The sequence below is a fragment of the Myxocyprinus asiaticus genome, chromosome 40 (assembly GCF_019703515.2).
Source record: "Myxocyprinus asiaticus isolate MX2 ecotype Aquarium Trade chromosome 40, UBuf_Myxa_2, whole genome shotgun sequence".
In the NCBI taxonomy this organism is placed as follows: Eukaryota; Metazoa; Chordata; class Actinopteri; order Cypriniformes; family Catostomidae; genus Myxocyprinus; species Myxocyprinus asiaticus.
Window position 1 is genome coordinate 7319370 of NC_059383.1, and position 25197 is coordinate 7344566.

A 25197-nucleotide genomic window follows, 5' to 3' on the forward strand; every position below is an offset into this window, starting at 1 on the left:
ACCAAGAGAGAACTGCATTCGCCACAATGCACCGCGCTGTGTTTGTATCGCTGACTTTTAATGCCGATGACAGCCCAGGATGGAGGCAGGTAGGAATTATAATGAAAAAAATACGAAATTCGTCAATGATTTGTCGATTTATTAGGCAGACGACATTCAGGTGATATTTGAAGTTAGAAACCCGTCGCAACGACACGATGAAGTGAAATGTTCCTAGGATATCTCTCATGGAGAATTTCGCAACTGTGTTTCAAGTTTTCTCATTGTTCTTCAGTGGCCTGTGTGTCTTTTACTTTCAGTTCTTATCAATAGAGTTCAGTAGTCCACCCAATAGAGTTGTCTATACTATTGTTTTGTTTCTGATGACCACAGCTATTATTCTGTGTACAGATCTAGTCATTATCACAAAAGTACCATGGTAGTAATACCATGTTTTTAGGTATGAACCATGGTAATACCATGTTATTTTAAAGTACCATGTAAATACAATATTACATGAATATGGTAATCATCCAGCACCATTACATTAAAGTAGCATGGTATTACCATCTGAAACCAGAACTGTACCATAGTTCAGCAACAGTACTTCTCTGTAAGTGAAGTTATTTACACTTCTAACAATATACTTTTTTTCTGATATTTTGATGACATTGATTTATCAGGATTTTAGGGTCACAAAAACTACAAGAAATGACTGATGATAGCATTGATACACTAACGTGTCTCCTCTTATTTCAGTTCTAGCCAAGTATGAGAATCAAATCAATGTGTTCTCCGAGTTTTTAGAGGACTTACCAGACACAGATGAGCCAGTATGGATCTTGGGAGCATGTTACGATGTTAAAACAAGTAAGACAGGCCAGATTTCCCTAATGCAATGTTGTCATTTAAAGTTAGTTAACTTTATAGAACATGCTCATTTAATCCAGTTACTCACACCATTTTGGGGGTCTAAAAAGAATTAATGTCGGGTTTTTTGCATTTACATGCAATATAAACTCTATATTTAAAAAGTATTAATACATTAATTGAAACAAAGTAAAATTATGTATTTATACTTGGTAAATCATCCCCCACAATTCCCTTTAAAAAATAACTTATAACTTATGTAAATATACTGTGTGTGTGTGTGTGTGTGTGTGTATATATATATATATATATATATATATATATATATATATATATATATAAATAAATATTCTGTTGAGTCTTACTGAGAAACTGACCTTTTTTTGTGTGATCAAGAATGAAGCACATACTTTCATTTACCTTTGTATTATTATTATTATTATTATTATTATTGGAAAGACATGCCGTTTGTTTAAAATAAATACATGTGATCTCTTATCTGGGAAAAATATTAAATATTAAAGATATTAAATCTATGCTCAAATGTTCCCCCTTCGTTTTTTTTTTTCAATGTTTCTCCTCTCCCAGATAAATCGGAGCTGCTCGCAGATGTGCGATCACGACTCTGGTTCACATATAGGAAAAAGTTTTCTCCCATAGGTAAGTGTTTTGCCCCATTGTTGAGAATGCAGTCTGAAACACAACATAACCAGTCCTTGATCATAAGCTGTTGACTAGAGGATGCTCAGGAAACGAAAGGAAAACTAAATGACACCAATAAAAATAAAAATAAAAGCCTTATTTTTAATTGACAGTTCACTTAATGAAAGTTTTGTCATCATTTACCCTCATGCGCCAAACCTATATGCAGTCACTTTCCATCCTCTGTTAAACACAAAAGATGTTAAGCAGAATGTTAGTTTCAGTCGCCATTCACTTTAATTGCACCTTTTTCCATACCATGAAAGTTAATTGTTACTGAGACTAATGCTCTGCTTAATATCTTCTTTTGTGTTCCTTCTGAATGCAAGTACGTGAATGCAGACATTTCTAGCTATGCAAGCTCGATTTTGTGCATTGTGTTCCAAAAAAGCAATTCATAACACAGCACAAGGATGCATTCCATTCTCAGTGTTGCCACAAGGGGCGCTATATCAGACAATAGTATGAATTAACAGTTCGCTTCTATGGTGAGTTTTCTCTTTGTACTGTCATGGCGGAGCAGTTTGAAGAGAATATTGCTGAGCAGGTCATTTAAAGTCAATGTAATTATAGCAATTATCCTGAATAATAACACATACAGTTTAATAGCACAGATGTTTGAATGTAACTCTATTGCCCCCTTGAGGACTTATTTTTTATTTATTTACAAGAATGAATGTTAAGTATGTTCAACTTTTGGTGAAGTGCTCGCATCTGCGTACAGATACTTTCGTGAGGTATGTGTCTGGCCAAAGTCATATGGGTTTAAAACAAAATGAGGGTGAGTAAATTATGACAGAATTATCTCTTATAAATATAAACTAAACTAAAATGTATGTTCCTGACTCAAAAAATAACTTATAACTTATGTAATTATACTGTGTGTGTGTGTGTGTGTGTGTGTGTGTGTATATATATATATAATATAAAACTCAGCAAAAAAAAGAAACGTCCCTTTTTCAGGACACTGTATTTTAAAGATAATTTTGTAAAAATCCAAATAACTTTACGGATCTTTTTTGTAAAGGGTTTAAACCCTTATATTTTCCATGCTTGTTCAATGAACCATAAACAATTAACATGCACCTGTGGAATGGTCGTGAAGACCCTAACAGCTTACAGACAGTAGGCAATTAAGGTCACAGATATAAAAACTTAGGACACTAAAGAGACCTTTCTACTGACTCTGAAAAACACCAAAAGAAAGATGCCCAAAAGAAGGAAGGTTATTTGTTTTCTTAAACATAAGAAATATGGTATACTGTTTCTTCAAGAAACACATCTTTCCACACAGGAAGCTGAAAAATTTGGAAAGATATGGGGTGGGCATGTTTTCTTTAGTGCTGGCTCAAGTAAGAGCAGGGGAGTCATTATATTGATTAATAAACATCTACAATTCAAATGTCTCAAACAGTTTAATGATAAATCAGGAAGAGTCATTATTGTTTTAGCAGAAATTCAGGGGCAAAGTCTGATTTTGTCTAATATTTATGCGCCTAACGCTGATGATCAGGGCTTTTTTATAGATCTTGAAGGGATGCTGCAAGCCGCTGGCACCCCCCATGATATAATTTTGGGAGGAGACTTTAATCTTTTGATGGACTCAGTCCTTGATCATAGTGAAGCAAAAGTGTGTAAGCCCCCTAGAGCAACACTGACGCTTCACAGGATGTGTAAAAATCTTGGTCTTACAGATATTTGGAGACTTTTGAACCCATCTGGTAGGGACTATACATTTTTTTCATCAGTCCATAAGATTTATTCTAGAATAGATTATTATTATTTTTTTATATCCAAATCCCTCATTTCATCTGTTGTTGATTGCTCATTTGGAAACATTTTAGTCTCGGATCACGCCCTGGTGAGTTTAGAGGTGGTGCCACATATAGAGAAAAATAAATCATATAGTTGGCGCCTTAATGTGTCCCTTTTGCAAAATCCTGATTTCCAACAAATGTTAATGACTGAAATCAGTGTTTATATGGAGACCAACTGGTCCTCAGTATCCTCTGTGGGCGTGGCTTGGGAGGCACTTAAGGTGGTTCTTAGGGGTCGGATCATACAGTATGCCTCATTCACCAAAAAATCCAAAGCACGAGAACTTGTGGACTTGGAAGGAAATATTAAAAGTGCAGAGGCAGAGCTGAAGTGCCGTATGTCATCTGATGGCCTCAGAGAATTAACCCGATTGAAATACAGATATAATACTATTTTGTCACAGAAAGTGGAGTTTTGGTTATTCAAGGCAAGACAGTCATACTTTGAGTCAGGGGACAAAGCAGGGAAGCTTTTGGCTAGATATATAAAGCAGAGAGAGTCTTTTTCTACCATTCCCTCAGTGAAATCTGCCACTGATATTAATAATGCCTTTACAGAATTCTATCTTGATCTTTATAGTTCCACATCTTCATCTACTGATGAAGATATTAGAAACTTTGTGGAACCATTAGATCTTCCTAAACTGAAGTCTGAGCAAAAAAACGCTCTTGATTCTGAGATAACCTTGGAGGAGCTTGACATGGTAATTAAGTCCCTACCTACTGGCAAGTCTCCGGGGCCAGATGGTTTTGCCACAGAATTTTTTAGATCCTATGCTACAGAACTGGCTCCACTTTTGTTAGAAGTTTATACGGAATCATTAAAGAATGGAAAGCTTCCACCAACCATGACACAAGCCCGGATCAGTCTGATTCTTAAAAAGGACAAAGATCCAAGCGAATGTAAAAGTTACCGTCCAATCTCCCTGATCCAACTAGATGTAAAAATGTTGTCCAAAATTTTGGCTAACCAATTAAGTAAGGTTATGACATCTCTTATACATATAGATCAGGTGGGGTTTATTAAGGGCCGCAGCTCTTCTGATAACATCAGGCGTCTCATCAATATCATGTGGTCAGTAGCGAATGATCAGTCTCCGGTCGCTGCCATCTCACTTGACGCCGAAAAGGCGTTTGATATGGTAGAATGGGATTATCTTTTTAAGATTTTGGAAATATACGGGTTTGGGAGTACATTTATTAGTTGGATTAAGTTACTTTATAAACACCCTGTAGCAGCGGTACAAACAAATGGTTTAATTTCTGATTAATTTACTCTGGATAGGGGCACTCGGCAGGGTTGTGATGGCCACTCCAGAACCTTCACCTTTTTCTGCTGTAACCACTGGAGGGTCAACTTGGCCTTGTGCTTAGGGTCGTTGTCGTGCTGGAAAGTCCAAGAGCGTCATGCGCATCTTTTGTGCAGAAGAATGCAAATTGTCTGCCAGTATTTTCTGATAACATGCTGCATTCATCTTGCCATCAATTTTCACAAGATTCCCCGTGCCTTTAGAGCTCACACACCCCCAAAACATCAGTGAGCCACCACCATGCTTCACAGTGGGGATGGTATTCTTTTCACTATAGGCCTTGTTGACCCCTCTTGAAACATAGCGCTTATGGTTGTGACCATAAAGCTCTATTTTGGTCTCGTCACTCCAAATTACAGTGTGCCATAAGCTGTGAGGCGTGTCAAGGTGTTGTCATTTGTGGCATTGGCACAGTAAAGGCTTCTTTCTGGCAACTCGACCATGCAGCTCATTTTTGTTCAAGTATCGTCGTATTGTGCTCCTTGAAACAACCACACCGTCTTTTTCCAGAGCAGCCTGTATTTCTCCTGAGGTTACCTGTGGGTTTTTCTTTGTATCCCGAACAATTCTTCTGGCAGTTGTGGCTGAAATCTTTCTTGGTCTACCTGACCTTGGCTTGGTATCAAGAGATCCCCGAATATTCCACTTTTTAATAAGTGATTGAACAGTACTGACTGGCATTTTCAAGGCGTTGGATATATTTTTATATCCTTTTCCATCTTTATAAAGTTCCATTACCTTGTTACGCAGGTCTTTTGACAGTTCTTTTCTGCTCCCCATGGCTCAGTATCTAGGCTGCTCAGTGCATCCACATGAGAGCTAACAAACTCATTGACTATTTATACACAGACACTAATTGCAATTTAAAAAGCCACAGGTGTGGGAAATTAACCTTTAATTGCCATTTAAACCTGTGTGTGTCACCTTGTGTGTCTGTAACAAGGCCAAACATTCAAGGGTATGTAAACTTTTGATCAGGGCCATTTGGGTGATTTCTGTTATCATTATGATTTAAAAAGGATCCAAACAACTATGTGATAATAAATAGCTTCATATGATCACTATCCTTAAATGAAAGACAGTGTTTTTGCATGATCAGTCGTATTTTAAAAATCAATGCCAAAATTTCACAATTTCTGCCAGGGTATGCAAACTTTTGAGCACAACTGTGTGTATATATATATATATATATATATATATATATATATATATATATATATATATATATATATATATATATATATAAATGACCACAAATATATTTTGTTTTTATTTATTTATTATTCTAAAGTCGTCATTATTATTTGTAAAGCACTTTTCACAACACACATCGTTTCAAAGCAGCTTTACAGAAAATCATGCATTAACAGAAAATTAAACTGTAATATCTAAAAAGTCTTAGAATGATCATTGTGTAGTTTTATTAAATATGATTGTAAATTGTGTATAAAAATGTAATAAATAATATTGTATTTAGAACCTCTGTGAGCAAGCCGAAGGCGACTGTGGCAAGGAACACAAAACTCCATAAGATTTTGGTTAATGGAGAAAAATAACTTTGGGAGAAACCAGGCTCACTGTGGGGTCCAGTTCCCCTCTGGCTAACATCATGAATATAATGCCAGTATTACTTAATTATGTGCAGTGCAATTCATGGTTTAAAATTTGTAAACTAAGTAAGTGTTAAGGGCCAGTGTTTACAGTTTTTCTCAATTGCTTTGGCTCATTTTTGAAACAGTCTTAACGTTCTCTTAACTGTAAGTGCAATTGTCACAACTGTTTTATGGGACATCACAACTCTATTGCATGTCTGCAAAATGTAGTAACTCACTCAAAACATTTAATTCATGCTTCAAAACCTAGTTATTGTGTCAGTAAATTGGCCAATGCCACCAAAATGAAAAGTATTTTGTCATTGTGTGAGCCATACTGGTCAAAATGTTTAGATGTTTTTTCAGTCAACCCTGGGAATGTTTGTTATATACAAATTTCATTTTTGTTCTACTTTTTTGTTGACACTGACTGCTTACTGTACTGTACAAGAATGTCAGTTTTGTCTAGCTGAATGCTATTGTGTATCACATTGAGCTTTTTAGATACCGATTTCAACAGTAGGTAAAGGTTTACTGAGAAAAGTCAATACTGTACAACACTGTAGTACACAGAAAAGGTTAAGTTTGCTAATTTTTTTGCCGGAGCTCCCGTGCCGGGACGTGGGCTGGCTGTTATTGCAAAAACGCTGTGAGTAAATTGGGAGGGGTTATTTGCAACTTCGGGGTAATCTTGAACTCGAGGTTTAGGGGGCCGCTGTTGATGTGTTCTACGAATGCTGTATCCCACGTCCGGTAGCTAATACAAAACAGGTGTGTGTGTAGCCTACTATTCTTCCCCCTGGCGGAACCCGGGGAGCGATACTATAGGTGATTCCTCACCAATTTGTTTGGGATGAGCATTTTACATCGGCGTAACTGTCTAGCACATGTTTAGACAGACCAACAATATTTGGATATTTATTTGACATTCTTCATCTGGAACTCTTCACTTCTGCAGTAGACTGTGTGTTTTAAAAGCATAGACAACTTGTTATATTAAAATATATTATTATAATTAAATTCCACCATGAAGGTCTGCACATGACATCTATAAAAAAAAAATTTGGAGAAATAATTTTTGAAGAGAGAAAAACAAATTATTTTGAAGAGAGAAAAAAAAAATTTTGAAGAGAGGAAAAAAAATTATTTGAAGAGAGAAAAAAAAAATTTTGAAGAGAGAAAATTTTTTTACGACAGGCTCAGGAAGGAACTGAGACACTATTTTTTTTTCACATTTTTTTTTTTTTCACCTTGCGGTTCAGAGCTTCTGTAATATAGTGAACAGAAAAGAAAACAAAAACCTGCAACAATGAAAAAAACCTTTGGTAGTTCTGTAAAAAACAATACAGTAAATTGTACCTCCTCACAGGACGTAACACTACAAGTTCCCATCTTCTTGGTGGACATCCTGTCACTGTTGTTGGTCTGGCCAGAGATTTAGCAGACATCACAAACATTCCATGTCATAGATATTTATGGCATATACATGTATGTCTGACAGATTTTGATAACTGAATGGATCATTTTGCATATGATGGTTCACACGATGAAAGGATGTTTAGAATTTGTGAAGAGTATGACAATTTCACTGAGAATCAACTCATCAGTTTTGATCAGCAAGCCATGTGCATTTAGTTATTGTGCAAATTGTAGACAGTTGTACTTACTCTTTTGCACACATGCCAAAACACGTGCAATTTGCTTAAATGAATAACAAGAAATTAATTGTTCAGAGATTTGAACTTATTTTTTTGAAGAAAAGAATTCGAGAATTGAGCCAAAGCATTTGAGAAAAACTTTAAATAAAGATTTTGTATGAACTGTAAGATTAATAATGTCTTTGAAGTCCATCCTGGATTAACTGCAGAAGTTCACCTAGATGCATTGTCCTTTGTTAGTTGGCTGATGAAGACTTTTGTTGGCAATTAATTGATAGTCTATGTATTCCATTTCAAGAGTGTAGTCCATTAATAGACAAAGGTGATGCCGGCAAAACTCAGTGTGGTGCATCGCAGTTCAACCGGCAGGTCATTTCGTTGAGGTTCGGTGGGGTCCATCATAAGTCCAAGGCTCAGGCAGTGGCATATGAAGTATCCGATGTCTTACAGTTGGAGTTGGCATCAGTTCATCCACTGAAGTCCATCGTAAAAGACTGAAGTGATGTTTGGCTAGCACCAGCTGTAGTTTGTCGTCATCACTCAGCGACACGTAGCAGTGGAGTCTGATACCAAGCAGGAATGGAGCTTGATGTGGCTCGGGATATGAAACCCAAGGTTGAGACAGGGAAACAAATAGAATAATATTAGTGTAGATGCCACTCAATTTATTGCAGATTTATAGATTATGAGAAATGTTTCTGTGAAATGTTTCTGGTTCCGGCAGACCTAACTAAAGCAGCCTAATTGTGAGTTGATGGATAAATTAGGTGTATGCCTGGCTAAATAGATGAGTCTTTAGTCTAGACTTAAACTGTGTGAGTGTGTCTGCATCCCGAACTGTGTTAGGGAGACTATTCCATAGTTTTGGAGCCAAATAGGAAAAGGATCTACCTCCTTTTGTGGATTTTGATATTCTAGGAACTATTAACAGGCCATAATTTTTTTGATCGTAATGAACGTGATGGAATATAGCATGGTAGTTCAGGTCACTTAAGTACTGTGGAGCTAGACCATTCAAAGCTTTGTACGTAGTTAACATAATTTTTAAATTAATACGAAATTTAACTGGTAGCCAATGTAACGATGATAAAATGGGGTTTATGTGATCATATTTCTCGGTTCTAGTCAGAACTCTGGCAGCTGCATTTTGAACCAATTGAAGTTTATTTATTGAACTTGCAGTACATCCTCCCAATAATGCATTACAATAATCTAATCTTGAGGTCATGAACATATCTATTCGTTTTTTCAGCATCAGCAACAGAGAGCATGTGACGTAACATAGCAATATTTCTGAGGTGGAAGAATTCTGTTCTACAAACATTGGAAATTTGATTTTCAAAGGACAAATTGGTTTAAAATATAAAACCTAAGTTCTTCGCTGTAGAAGACGACATAACAGTACATCTATAGAGAGTCAAATTCTATTTTAGCGGCTTATTTTTAGAGGTTTTTTGTCCAATAATTAGTACCTCTGTTTTTTTGGAATTGAGTAGAAGGACATTTCTGGCCATCCAGTCTTTGATTTCATAGATACACTCTGCTAATTTGGATAATTGTGAAATTTCATCGGGTTTAGAAGAAATATAAAGTTGGGTATCGTCAGCATAACAGTGGAAACTTATTCCACGATTCCTGATAATATCTCCCAGGGGAAGCATATAAAAGGAGAAAATCAGAGGCCCTAAAACTGATCCCTGTGGCACTCCATACTTAACTTTTGTTTGATTTGACAATTCTTCATTTACACATACAAAGTGGTAGCGGTCTGATAAATAGGACCTAAACTATGCTAATGCAAGTCCACTAATGCCAACATAATTCTCCAGCCTGTTCAAGAGAATATCATGATCTATGGTGTCGAAGGCAGCACTAAGATCTAAAAGCACTAGAAGAGAAATGCAGCTGCGATTAGATGAAAAGAGCAAGTCATTTTTAACTCTGATAAGTGCAGTCTCTGTACTGTGATGGGGCCTAAATCCTGACTGAAATTGTTCATATATACCATTTCTCTGTAGAAATGAACATAGTTGGGAGGAAACTACCTTTTCTAGTCTCTTCGACATAAGCGGGAGATTTGAAATCGTTCTATAATTAGCCAGGTTTCCAGGATCAAGCTGTGGCTTCTTAATAAGTGGTTTGATAACTGCCATTTTAAAGTTTCTTGGGAAATGTCTTAATGATATCGAGGAGTTAATAATATTAAGAAGAGGTTCTGAGATTACAAGGAGTACCTCTTTTAAGAGCTTAGTTGGTATTGGATCTAACATACATGTTGTGGCTTTTGATTTTTGATAAGTTTTGTTAGCTCTTCATGACCTATGACAGCGAAGGATTGAAGTTGCTCGTGAGGAAAATTATGAGACACTGTTTTCTGAGATACTTTGACAGTTGATTGCATAATTCCAATTTTATTTATGATTATTTCTATTTTATCAGTAAAGAAATTCATGAAGTCATTACTATTGTGCTGTGATGGAATATCTGGTTCAGTCGAGGCTTTATTCCTAACCAATTTAGCTACAGTACTGAATAAACACCTAGAATTGTTGTGGTTATTTTCTATGAGTTTGCTAAAATATGCTGACCTGGCAGGTTTTAGTGCCTGTCTTTGTCTGTAGCAACAGACACTATCTTTCCATGCACCGCAAAATACCTCTAATTTTGTATTCTTCCACTTGCGCTCCATTTTGCGAGCTGCTCTCTTGAGAGCATGAGTGTGATCAATGTACCATGGTGCAGGGCTTTTTTCTTTTATTTTCTTTAGTCGAAGGGGGGTGGCACTATCAAGAGTGCTAGAGAAGACTGTATTTATATTTTCTGTTATTACATCAAGTTCTTCTAGACTTTTTGGCTTACTGAGTATGTGAGACAATTCTGGAAGATTATTAGTGAAGCTATCTTTAGTGGTTGAAATAATAGTTCTACCTGAATGATAGTGTGGTGTATATTGAGTGACATTAGCTGATCGCAGCAAACAAGAGACGAGGTAATGATCTGAGATGTCATCGCTCTGCAGCAGAATTTCTATAGTATCAACATCAACTCCATATGACAGAATTAAATCTAGTGTATGATTATGGCGATGCGTTGGTCCTGACACATTTTGTCTGACTCCAAGAGAGTTTAGAATATCGATAAATGCTAATTCCAATGTTGAAATCACCAACAATGAAAGTTCTATCTACAGTAACTACTAGATCTGATAGAAAATTTGCGAATTCACCAAGGAAATCAGAATATGGCTCGGGTGATCTAAATACTTTAGCAAGGGCAAAAGATGAAAGAGATTTTTTATTTATATCTGATGGTGTCACATTAAGCATTATTAGTTCAAAAGACTTAAACTTATATCCTGTCCTCTGAGTCACACCAAAAACTTCACTGTAAATTGTAGCAACACCTCCTCCTCGACCCTTCAGACGAGGCTCATCACCTGGGGGAGTACATTTATTTAAACTAATATATTCATCCGGTTTAACCAGGTTTCAGTCAAGCAGAGCGCATCCAAACTGTGATCTGTAATAATTTCATTAACAATTAGTGCTTTGGTTGAAAGAGATCTAATGTTTAGTAGCCCTACCTTTATATGATGTTTATCTTCAATTTATTATTATTATTATTATTATTATATATTTTTTTAAAGTTTGACCTTAATCAAATTTTTTCCAAATGATTTAGTGAGGGGTTTGTGTTTGGTAGTTCGGGGAACAGACAGTCTCTATATGATATCTAGGTGATGCAGTCATTATGTGTTGTAGTTTATGTGACCTGTGTGACATCTCAAGGCAGCTAGCAGACGTTCGGTTTAACCACTTTGTCTGCTTCCTGACCTGGGCACCAGTTAGTCAAATACTATCACTATTAAGACTATGAGCGAAGTTACTAGAGAGGAGAGCAGCACCTTCCTGGAGGGATGGAGTCTATCTCTCTTTAGCAGGTCAGGTCTACTCCAAAAACTCTTCCAGTTGTCTATAAATCCTATGCTATCCTCCGAACACCACTCAGACGTCCAGCCGTTCAGTGACACTAATCTACTATAAACCTAGTCACCATGATGAGCAGGGAGCGGACCAGAGCATATTACAGTGTCTGACATAATTTTTGCACACATTATCTTTAGTGATCTCTGACTGGCGAAGCTGGACATCGTTAGTGCTGACATGAATAACAATTTTAGAAAATATACATTTAGCATTAGCCAGCACTTGTAAATATCTGATGTCAGACGCCCGAGCCCCTGAAATGCATTTAACAATAGTAGCTGGAGTCCTTATTTCCACATTCCTTACAATAGAATCACCTATTACTAGGGCTCTGTCAACATGATTCTCAGTGGGTGCATCACTGAGTGGGGAGAATCGATTGGAATCCCTAATAGGAACAGGAAAGTGGTGTCACTTTGCAGAGCGAGTATGCCGCCGAGACATCACCCAAACACAATGCTGCAGGGGCTCTACAGCTGGAACCAAAGTGTGTGTGTTGTTCGCTGTGCTACCCGCATCCGAAATACTATCTACAAGCTTCTCTTTCTCACTGACCTCCACTAGCATTCGGATGCGTGCCTCTAACTCATTAACCTTCCTTAATTTAACCTTGGCAGTCCTAAAATATTAAAAAATACAAACACTGAAAAACTATGCTAAAAACTAACAGTCATAGTGTCAATGTAAACTAAACTGAATGGACAAATTGAACTAAAAACTAAATTACAATTCAAAACTGTACTAACCTGTGTGAATGGCATTTGTTTGTGTGTGGTGTGCAGGAGGAACTGGCCCATCATCAGATGCAGGCTGGGGCTGTATGCTACGCTGTGGACAGATGATTCTCGCACAGGCTTTAGTATGCTGGCACCTAGGACAAGGTAGGCAAACATCTTCCAGAGGATGTGGAGACTTCTTATAGATAAGTGGAGTGTTCGAAATAACGTACCACCATACATTTTAACAATATGTGGAATATTTATCTTTTATGTATGTACAGTGTAACAATTTTCTGTATACATGGGAAAAACCAGATGACCTAGTTCATTTTCCAAAATGTGCAGTGAACAACAGGACACACTGCGCTGAGTGCCCTGCTATTGGGGCAAGTTGTCGAAATGAAAATTATCTCATCATTTACTCAGCCTCATGCCACCCCAGATGTGTATGACTTTCTTTCTTCTGCAGAACACAAATGAAGATTTTCAGAGGAATATCTTAGCTCTGTAAGTCCACACAATGCAAGTGAATGGTGACCAGAATGCTGAAGCTCCAAAAAAGCACATAAATGCAGCATAAAAGCAACCCGTACAACTCCAGTGGTTTAATCAGTGTCTTCTGAAGTGATCCAATCGATTTTGGATGAGAACAGACCAAAATATAACTCCTTTTTCACCTGAAAGCAGTCTTGGCGATCATGATTTCAAGCTCGATTGCGCTTCCTACAGTGCCATTTAGTGCTGTACATGCGTCAAACACTAGAATGTTTAATCAGGCTTGAAATCATGATCGTGCCTAGAAACTAGAGAAAAGGCAACCTGGTCTCATAGTGAAAACGTGACTCTATATATTTTTGCAAAACTTGTTATACGTGTCTCAGGTACAATTCCCTGCAGTTTCCTGGTGAAATGAACACTAGAGGTGCTATATCAACATGTAAATACACTTATTCCAATGTGATTAGCTTGCGTGGTAGCTCACCTAATAGAGCGTTGGACTTTGGACTTGGAGGAGCGCGGTTCAAAGAATTAAGAATCAAGAACCAGTCATGAATGCAAGCTGAAATGTGACACAATAATGTGGTTGGTTCAGAAAATTTTATTTTCATTTCACTTCCGCATTTTAAAACACTTATTTGTTAGGTTTAGGCATTGGTTGGATAAGGATGTCTGTTAATGTAATGTCTCATTTATATTTTAAACACTATTGGTTAGGTTTAGGCTAAAGTTTACTAACCCTAACACTTTAATCATTAAAACATCCATCTAAAATTCACCAAAAAACCTACTGAATATGACACCATTTTACTCGCTTTTGCCCTAGCTGGACATTTCACTGGAAACATGCAGCCAAAATGTTGTACAGCATGTAAATTTTGAAATGCAAAAATGTTGTCATGGTCACGTAGATATCATAAGATCAGGCTGGAAAAAGGAGTTATATTTTGGTCTGTTCTCACCCAAAATGATTCAATCACTTCAGAAGACATGGATTAAACCACTGGAGTCATATACATTAATTTTATGCTGCCTTTATGTGCTTTTTGGAACTTCAAAGTTCTGGTGACCAGTCACTTGCATTGTGTGGACTTACAGAGCTAAGATATTCCTCTAAAAATCTTCATTTGTGTTCAGCAGAAGAAAGTCAAACACATCTGGGGTGGCATGAGGGTGAGTAAATGATGGGAGAGTTTATTTTTGGATGAACTATCCCTGTAAAGTGCTGTACTACACTGTATATTGTAGACTGGCGGTGGGATCCAGAGAAAGCTCAGCCCAAAGAGTATCACCGTATCTTGAACTGCTTTCTAGACAAGAAGGACAGCTGCTACTCTATCCACCAGATGGGTAAGAAGAAATACACAGATTTTTTTTAAACCTAGAAATAAACAGAAAGTTGTAGGGTTTTAGAAAATTAAAACAAAGGAAAGTTTTATTTGTGAGATTATATAAATAAAAAATAAGTAAGATTCTATTTCTAGGTTACTAATAATATAGGCAAATTTGTGACATTAAACATGTTTACTCCTTTGTACAGTCACTCAGAATTCCTTGCTTCCATCGAATCACACAAGATGCTATTTGGAGCATTTTTAAATCATGCTGGATAACTTGAAATCATCAGGTTTAGTCCATGCCATGTTAGCTCCAGTGCATGCTGCCGATAAAGCAAAAGGGGGACCAAATACTTAGACATTTTCAAAATCATTCATTTTTTTTAATTCAAATTTTCACTCAAATTGTTCTGCTAATAATATATTTTTTATTGATGTTTGTGTGTGTGTGTGTGTGTGTGTGTGTGTTAAGCTCCCAATCTCTTTCTTTTAGTTGGGAGAACTCAAACAACAAGCCATATTATGGCACAGAATACTGTCATTCAAGATTATTAGCCCAACTTTTTCAATCTTCCTTGCAAATGATTGGTTTATAAACACTAGTTCAGAGCAAACACACATGTCATTCTCAAGCACAGACTCTCTTTGTATGATATGAAGTCAGTGAATTGTGTGTTCTGTTTGTGTAGCTCAGATGGGAGTTGGAGAGGGCAAGTCTGTTGGAGAATGGTACGGACCAAACACAGTGGCACAAGTTCTCAAGTGAGTATCATTCTTTGCTAATAGCTTAATACCTGACATCTCCAAAAAATAATGTCATTGTTTGAAGTGCCCATGATGCACAATCATCAGTTGTCATTATTTGTACACCTTCATGTCATTAAAAACCCATATGATTTATTTTCTTCTGTAGAACACAAAAGATGTTTTTTCATGTTTTGCTAAATTATTTTTAAGTGGATTGTAGTACGTATTGCTGTAGTTTCCTGCTGAAATGAACACTAGAGGCGCTAAAACAACAATGACTTTTATTCCCTTTCACACAAATCAAAAGTAAAATGGCAGATTATCAGTTCATAAACGCTGTTTGTGCATAACTTATCTTGTAAGGTGTTACAGTTTAACATGTGCATTACATCACAACTACATTTACAAGCTTGTTCAAGTGTGATCAAATTGTGCAGTAGCTTAACTGATAGTGTTGCACTTGCGATGCAAAGGATCGCGGTACGAGTCCTGAAGAGCACGCGAGTCAACACGAGCAAAATGCGTCATAGAAGCACCACAAAATGACGTGGTTGCTTCGGCTATTGCATTTTCATCTAATATTTGCTTTTCATAACACAATGGGTTAGGTTTAGGTTTAGGGTAGGGAGGTTGGTTTTTCTGGTTTAAAACTCAAAAGAGCAGTAACTTTACAATAACATTTAACTCACTTTTAACGCCACACAGTGGACATTTCACCTCAAAACTGCTGCAATACATGTAATGAACCACGTTATATCATTTGCAAAAGTGTTGCCACAGTTACGTAATTTTCATGAGATCAGGCTGGTTAATACTACATGTCCCTTTGCCTGCAGGAAACTTGCCCTGTTTGATGATTGGAATTCTTTGGCTGTATATGTGTCAATGGACAACACGGTCGTAATTGAGGACATCAGTAAGTATTTTTCTCTGATTAGAGCTTAGAAAGTAACCCTTTACAAAACTAATTGTCAACCTTAATGAATTCTTTCTTGTTTATTTCCTCACCTACTTCCCCTCTACCAGAGAAGCAGTGTCAGCAGCCAGGCCAGAAGGTCAAGCCCAGGGCTGGTCCCTGTGGCTGGGGGGAGGGGTCTGTGTTGGGCCAGAGCTGTTCAGAGGCTCAGGAAAGGGCCCCTAACCCTCCTTCACAAGGGCCCCTGGACTGGAGGCCCCTGCTGCTGGTCATTCCTCTCCGGATGGGCATCAACAGCATCAACCCTGTCTACATTCAGGCCCTTAAAGTACAACTCTTATCTGTTTCTGTCATTCAGCCATAGAATGAGTTATGTTGTCTGGATGGGGAAAAAGGATGTGGTGTTAAACTTCATTACTTTAAAGGTGAAGTGTGTAATTTTTTTAAATATAAGATCAGGGACTAGAAGCGGTTCAAGAAAAGAAAACAGAAAATGATTTGTTTTTCAGAACGTAAAAGAAATCTGGAACATAGTCCCTTTCAATTGTTCTGTAGTGAAAATATTATTATTATTATTAATTTTCTCCCCAATTTGGAATGCCCAATTCCCAATGCGCTCTAAGTCCTCGTGGTGGCATAGTGACTTGCCTCAATCCGGGTGGCAGAGGATGAATCTCAGTTGCCTCCACGTCTGAGACCATCAATCCGCGCATCTTATCACATGACTTGTTGAGCGCATTACCGCGGAGCCCTAGAGACCTATAGTGTGGAGGCTCACGCTATTCTCCGCGGCATCCACGAACAACTCACCATGTGCCCCACCGAGAGCTAGAACCACATTATAGCGATCACGAAGAGGTTACCCCATGTGACTTTACCCTCCCTAGCAACTGGGCAAATTGGTTGCTTAGGAAGCCTGACTGGAGTCACTCAGCATGCCCTGGATTTGAACTCGCGACTCCAGGTGTAGTAGTCAGCGTCTTTACTTGATGAGCTACCTAGGCCCCGAAAATATTGTTTAAAAAAAAAAAAAAATGCTGGTAACTGGTTAATAATGTTATTTTTTCATTCCGATAATTATTTAATAAAACCAAAGATTCAAGGAAAAATATTACCTCTACTATTTTTCCTTGAATCTTTGGTTTCATTAAATAATATATAAATAATTAAATAATTATGGCTACATTTTCAGTAGTTTTCCAAGCCAAAAAACAAAAAGGAGTGATTTGTAAATTATATTCACCCTTTGCTATATTGAAATTACTACAGCTAAACATTATATGATGTTTTACCTTGTGAATTTCATTGTTTTGTTTTTTGTTTGTTTGTTTTGTTTTTTGTTTTTTGAAAATGCACAGTAATTTCAAATCAGATGATTGTAACACACTCCAAAAAAGTTGAGATGGGCAATTTAAAACTAATTTCAAATCAGCTGATTGCAACACACTCCAAAAAAGTTGAGATGGGCAATTTAAAACTAATAACAATTTGACGAGTTAAAATAACAAGGCGATGTGAAACAGGAGATGTTAAACAGGTGAGGCAATTGTGTCATAGTATAAAAGGAGCCTGTAAAAACAGCCTAGTCCTTCAAGAGCAAGGATCATTTGAGACTTGTCAATTTGCCAACTGATGTTTCAGCAAATAATCCAGCACTTTGAGAACAATGTTCCCCAAAGACAAATTGGAAGGATTTTGGGCATTTCGCCCTCTACAGTGCACAATATAGTTAAAAGATTCAAGGAGTCTGATCAAATCTCGGTGCGTAAAGGGACGAAAATCATTTCTGAATGCATGTGATCTCTGATCCCTCAGACGTCACTGTCTTAAAAAAACATCTTTCATCTGTAATGGATATCATGAACATGGGCTTGGGATAACTTTACTAAACCTTCGTTAGTCAACACCACTCGCCGCTGCATCCACAGATGCAAGTTAAGGCTTTACTATGCAAAGGAGAAGCCGTACATCAACACTGTCCAGAAGCGCTGCTGACTTCTCTGGGCTCGGTCTCATCTTAGATGGAAAGTAGAACAGTGGAACTGTGTTTTTTTGGTCTGATGAGTCCACATTTCAAAATTTTTTTGAAAAACAAAGCCGTCATGTTCTTGGGCCAAAGAGGAAAAGAACCATCCAAGCTGTTATCAGCGTCAGGTCCAAAAGTCAGTGTCTGTATGGGCCAGGGGAGTGTCAGTGCCCATGGCATGGGTAACTCACACATCTGTGAGGGCACCATTAATGCAGACAGATATGTAAATATTTTGGAGTAACATATACTGTCATCAAGCACCATCTTTTTCCGGGATGTCCCTGCATTTTCCAGCAGGACAACTTTAAACCACAAACTGCCAGGATTACAAGTGCATGGCTGTGTAAGCAGAGAGTGTGGGTGCTAGATTGGCCTACCTGCAGTCCTGATCATCTCCAATTGAGAATATGTGGTGCATTATGAAGCGCACAATACAGCAACGAAGACCCCATACAGTTGTGCAGCTAAAGACCTACATAATGGATGAATGGGGGGAAAATTCCACTTTCTAAACTTAACAAACTAGTGTCTTCAGTGCCTAAATGCTTAATAAGTGTTATTAGAAGAAATTGTGATGTTTCACAGTGGTAAACACTGGACTGTCCCAACTTTTTGGAGTGTGTTGCAATCATCTGATTTGAAATTACTGTACATTTAAAAAAAGCAAAACAATGAAATTCACAGTGTAAAACATCATATAATGTGTAGTTGTCGTGCTTTCAATATAGCAAAGGGTGAATATAATTTACAAATCACTCCTTTTTGTTTTTATTTGCATTTTTCATACTGTCCCAACTTTTTTGGGAACTGGGGTTGTACAGTGTTATGTTGATAAATGTAATGAATTAAAATAATTATATTTTCATTTGATAAAATTTTTAACAAATTAATTTGATTAGACACCATTTTGATGATGAAATTTAATTAAACTGTCGAATACCGAATTTTGAAAAAAATAACCACAATTTTAATGTCCTCTTGTGTGTTTTTGCTTAAATATTACAAATGTGGGCCACATAAAATGTCCTAGAAATATCCTGGAAAATTGTGCCTTGAAAAGTGTGGGAACCCTGTCAATGTCTGAAAAAGTCATTAGTTTTGAAATTCTGTTTGGTGCTGGTAACACAAAAACTGCACACTTCAGCTTTAATATTTATAATGGAGGTAGAATAAACACTTTTGTTGAACCTTTGTTATCTTCTTTAACAATATTAACATCATATTTCTTGTGCTGTTTTTTCTATCATTGTATAAATTATTATTCACTGTTACACGGTTATTCATTTATTTAATTTACACACGTTTCATATCTTCTTTTTCCAGGAGTGTTTTAAGATGCCTCAGTCATGTGGTGTTTTAGGAGGAAAGCCCAACCTGGCCTATTATTTTATTGGATTCATAGGTGAGTTCTTAAGCCAGACTCAAACGGTATGATTTTGGCCACAGTTTTGCCATTTGAGACAAATTTTTGGAATCAGAAAGTATTTATTTTGTCATAGGACAAAATCGACAGTCTTTGATCGCTGTAAGGCCCACTTCACCAGCACATTTCATACGAAATCAAAGAACGAACGAGTGTGACGTCATTGAGAACAAAATCTGGACAAAATGAAGGTGTTTTTGAGTTCTTTCAGTGGTTCGTAACAGCTCGCCAAGGCAAACTTTTAGGAAAACTTCGTACCAGTTGCTAAACACTTTCTTACTGCCATTGGTCCACGTCATCAGTAGGTGTGACCTGGAGCTCCACCTACTTTGAGGTCAACAGCTAATTCCATCTGTACGATAGCTCACGTAGAGACATTTTCCAAGAACATGTCATGCAATTTTTTTGTTTAGTTAGTCTATAGAAGGAGTCAAATCTACTCCAAATTCTCTTAAGTGCCCATTCACTTTATTGTTTGAAATAGAGAGCTTCACTCACCATCTGCAGCCGAAAGCCATTCACATATCTGCCCATAGTGAGATATGCCTCTCATCATTCGTTTGTCTGTATTCTGCCCATTAACACTCTTTTATACACCCATCTTTGCAGTAGTATCAGTGTCAATATAAATTGCAATAATAGAGTGTAACTGGCACGTATTAGGCTGCATATAGTGTGTTGAAAGCATAAGGTAAACATTACAAATGACAAATTATCTACTGCACATATATTACTTTAAATCATCAGAGTAATTGAATCAGCTTCTTTTACTGATCTCATGTGAATTCTACTATATAGAATGAGGCATGAAGTCATTGATAACACATTTTAATGTTATATAAGTTGATGTTTTACATTTAGTCTTGAGCATCCTCTTATGTAAATGCTCCTCTAAAAACCTCCCCCAGCAGTGCGGTCAGTGTCTGAATGTTTGCAAACAGTATGTCGTTGCTCAGCTGTTTTGAGCTTATTTTTGGCTTTGAGCGAAGAACGAAGAAGCACTTCATCATGAGTGTGTTGGGGCCTTAAGTGAAACATGCTCATTGACAACTGATTAATTGCCTTTGCAATTAAACTTAGCCTCCGACAAAGTTCTGACAGTGTCCGAAATTTTGGGTTGCAGTGCTGCAGTGTGACTGCCGTTATGACAACCGTCTTATGAAGAACCAATAGAAGCTCAGCTTGTGTGAGAGACGTTTAGTTAAAAATAATCATACTAAGTTGTCTATATTATATGCAACATAAGTATCATGCCATTTAGCGTTCCCTTGAGTTCGCTCTGAGGAATGAGCTGTTTCTTTTCTAAATGAGCAATTTTAGCATGAGGAACCATTTAAATTTTGTGTGGTAATAAGATTGTCAGAACGTGACTCAATTGATCGCACATCGCACTGTCTGACATAAAAGACCGTAGGTGTCTCACCATCTGACCTGGCTTCTATTATTATATCTCACTGGGGTCATAGTCAAGTCAAGTCATTTTTATTTTTATAGCACTTTTTACAACATACATAGTTTCAAAGCAGCTTTACAGAAAATGATGCTGTAATGTCTGTAATGTCTTAATTGAGCAGTTAAATGAAAAACATGATTGAAAATCATGCTTTAACAAAAACTAATTTTTTAGGCCCCCAGTCAGCAAGCCAAAGGCAATTGTGGCAAAAACACATGAAACTGTACAAGATGTTACTTAAGTGAATATTCTGAGTTTAATACAAGTTAAGCTCAATCGACAGCATTTGTGGCATAATGTTGATTACCACAAAAATTAATGTCGACTTGTCCCTCCTTTTCTTAAAAAAAAGTAAAAATCAAGGTTACAGTGAGGCACTTACAATGGAAGTCTGTTAAAACTCATGTATTATTTGAGCTGTAATGTTGTTAAAATGGTAATTTTTACAGTAATTTTAGGGTTGTAGAGTTTGTTGACATTACATCGTCATAGTAACAAAGTTGTAAAACTGGCCATAACTTTACGCAGAAAAGGTTAGTAAGTGATTTTATCACACTAAAATCATGTTAACGCACACATTGTGTACGTCTTATGTCTATACCATTGTAAGTGCCTCACTGTAACCCAGATTTGTGCTTTTTTGTTTTTTGAAAGAAAAGGAGAGACGAGTCAAAATAAATTTTTGTGGTAATCAATATTATGCCACAAATATTGATTGAGCTGAACTTATATTGAACCCGGAATATTCATTTAATGGAGAAAAAAGAACAGAGTGAAATGTACATCGTTATTCACTGAAAATCACCATTTACTTTCATTGTATGGAAATGAGCAGCTTGGAATAAAATAAGTAAAATAACATGAGAGTGGGTAATAAATACCGAAATTTGGGTGAAATATTCCTTTAATCAACAAGAGTCTTTCTTTGATTGGTTGTTTTTGAAATGCGTTGTTGTGTATTGTAAGAGCGCTAAGCGCAGTGCTATGCCATAAGTCATAAGTGTATGACATGCCCATGAAGTTTTGGTATTTTTGCGCAAGCATGCACTAAGTCTAGGCCCAAGTAGGTTTGGCGAAATTGTGTCAATGGGCTTGGTCAAGTGCAGTTTAATTATAAGGATCTCTTTTGGTTATTGCAACGCCTGCGTCCTATTATATAGTCCATTCCCTGTCAAGCATCAGCGATATAAACAAAAAAAACACATTCATAAGAAGTTTGTAGTGTAAATGGCTGTATGCAATGAATTAGAAGAATCGAAATATGGATTTACATTTTTTTGTGCATTAACTGCGTCCTTGTTGAATCTCAGGCATATGATCCTTTATACGCATGGAAAATGTGTTGCAGCATTTGGATGTAGGCTCCGATAAATTATAGAGAATGTAAGTATTATTAATCATATTGATCAAGTGACACACAAATCAGGGCTAGTATTAACAGTGATTGTATTGCCCGTTCTGGTTAGGCTCTGGATTTTTATACACACTTCACTTCTACTGGTCAATTTTGCTTTAAAAATGAATAAATTCAAATGACACTTTAAACAAAACAAAAATATAATAAAAAAATGTGTTTAACTACCCTCTCCAACTTCTTCCTTTTGCAAGGACTTTAAAATTGCTCTACGACAACAGGTGGAAAATTACTAACACAAATTAGATCATAAATACAATTGTAAATATAAATATAATATTAATAATAATATTTTAAAAATAAACCATGACCTACAGATAGTTTAACACAAATCTCATAATTTTGTGTTTCATAAAACGGCTACATCTGTGATTGTGAGGGACAGAATTTGATGCTCCACGATATTTTCAGAGTTTGGACATGAACTTTATTACCATTTGCTGGTGGAGTCTCCAAACTGCAAATGCAGGAATTGAATTTCGACTTTGTGCTGAAAACAGACATGATTCTCAAACGTCTTATCGCAACGACCTAGTTCTCAGAAAAATAGCAAATTGCACTTTTCGCCACTTCATTAACATACAATACACCCACAGTTTGCGCACATACACCCACAGATAACGCAAACACTCCCACCCACGCCCACTTGTGCTTTGCGCTGACAATTGCACTTTGAATTAGCGCTCTCATGAAAATTGGATAAGATGTTGCGCATGGTCATTGCGCTTAGCGCTGTGCTTAGTGTGCTCACATACTGTAAATAGAGCCCACTGACTCATTGTAACGTTTGCTTTTCTGAATGCATAGCTGTTTTTTACTGTGTTTTTCTCGATCAGATGATGAGTTGATCTATCTGGACCCTCACACCACTCAGCAGGCATTGGAGTGTGACTCAGGCATTGCAGTGGATGATGCAAGTTATCACTGTCACAGAACTCCCCACCGAATGAAAATCACAAACCTGGACCCTTCTGTCGCACTGGTGAGAGCTCAAACCATGTCAGTGCGTTTAGAAGATATGTGTGTGTGTGTTTCCCCTAAATTTACTATAAATATATATTTATACTGGAGAGAGAGAGAGAGATCACATCTTAACTGATAAATGAGAGCATTAGTCAAAGTTTTCAGCAAAAGGTGTTGAAATGTGTCTAGTTTAGGTTTCATTGTGTTGAAATGGCAATCACAGTGCCCGTCAACATGTTTATAGGGTTTTTTCTGTAAGAGTGAGGAGGACTTTGACAGCTGGTGTGATCTGATTCAGCAGGTATGACTGTCACATACTCTTTCTGTCAGTTGTCCACACATACAACCTATCAAGAACATGTTCAGGCCATATTTCACCCCCAAAAATCACAATATTATATTGAAACCTATGGAAGAAAGTGAAATCATGTTATTTGTCTGTGATTTAAAGGAGCTCCTAAAGAAAAGAAACTTGCGGATGTTCGAGCTGGTAGAGAAACATCCCTCTCACTGGCCTCCATTTGTTCCCCCCACCAAACCAGAGGTGCAGACCACTGGAGCAGGTACTGCTGAGTAACATACTGCCGGAGCACTACAGCACTGTGCATTATCATTTTGTTCACTTATTATACTCTCATATCATTTTTCTCATTGAATATCCTGCTTAACTCTGAAGTACAGCATATTTCGGAAGTAAAATGGGTTGCAAATGTCATTTCATGTTTCATGCACTTACCCTCTAGAATTCATAGAGTCCCCAGACAAGCTGTTTGAGTCAGAGGAGGAGTTTGAGATCCTAAACGTGTGATCTCAGTCAACCAACGAGAGCCCAGGATGAGGAGGCAATCCTCATCACGAGCAATCCTCTGCTCTACACTGCACAAGTGTCTCGGATCAACACCAAGCACTACACGGTTACAATAAGCAAAAATAAGCAAACGATAGCAACACCACAACGCATAAAACAACAGCCAGGCCAATACAAGACTGTCTCTACAGTAGAAATGAGCTTGGGCTGGGCTTTTAACTGTAACAGGAATAAACCAAGCCAAGGATCACTGTAGCAACTTCATGTGATGTTTAGCCTCAGTCAGAGGTCATTGAAGAGACTTGTGTTTTTAGTTATTAAAAGAACAGAGGACTGTCGAGTTGCATAAACTATATCGTACTGAGCAGTGAAGACCTGCACGAGGACGATTTCTTCACAACCTCAACACTCTCTACCTCCTGATCACAGGAGACAGCGAATATGCAGACATCTTTTATTCAGTGTTATTCAAGGAAAAAACAACAACCTTATTGGTTCAAAAAGTGCCTCTCTCTCTTTGACATATTTATGTTTCTGACTGGTGAGTGTGATGTTTCCTTTCCTTTTTACCGTGGAATAATTATTACACCCACCTCTGCACACATCTAAATATGGCTTCAAATGAGATATTTAAGTATGTTCAGCAAGTTTTGGATTAGTCCTGTCACTTTTTTAAAAGAATAAACTGTAAAGCAACCTGAGTATTCTGTGTTCATTTCATTATTTGTGATTATTATTCCTTTTATGTCTTTTGTATATCTGTAAAAGAAGACAAATTTGAACAGGAATCTTCTTTGGCGATGCAGAAAATAAGAAAAAACATTTAATATTAGTTAATATTTATTTAAACAGATTTTTTTCAGAGTAAAATCATAATGTTGTTCAGAGAGTATTAATGGCATTTAAATATAATAATAAAAATGTATTTGATATGTATGTTATTTTAAATAAATCATATATTTATGTATATATTTTT

The 25197-nt window shown here is 37.0% G+C and overlaps 1 protein-coding gene across 2 annotated transcripts; it reads left to right on the top strand.

Annotated features, from left to right (window-relative positions):
* Positions 1-25: 25 nt before the first annotated feature.
* On the top strand, positions 26-24922 carry LOC127430427 (cysteine protease ATG4A-like). Of its 2 annotated transcripts, XM_051680184.1 has the most exons (13): positions 26-89; positions 739-849; positions 1438-1509; positions 12697-12795; positions 14380-14481; positions 15158-15230; positions 16052-16131; positions 16242-16459; positions 19484-19562; positions 23287-23432; positions 23658-23714; positions 23865-23976; positions 24157-24922. In XM_051680184.1, the coding sequence occupies exons 1-13, from the start codon at positions 80-82 to the stop codon at positions 24219-24221; spliced, it is 1224 nt and encodes a 407-aa protein (XP_051536144.1). In that variant the 5' UTR covers positions 26-79; the 3' UTR covers positions 24222-24922. The 2 variants fall into 2 exon arrangements, with proteins under 2 accessions (XP_051536144.1, XP_051536145.1); XM_051680185.1 differs by lacking the exon at positions 23658-23714.
* Positions 24923-25197: the final 275 nt, after the last annotated feature.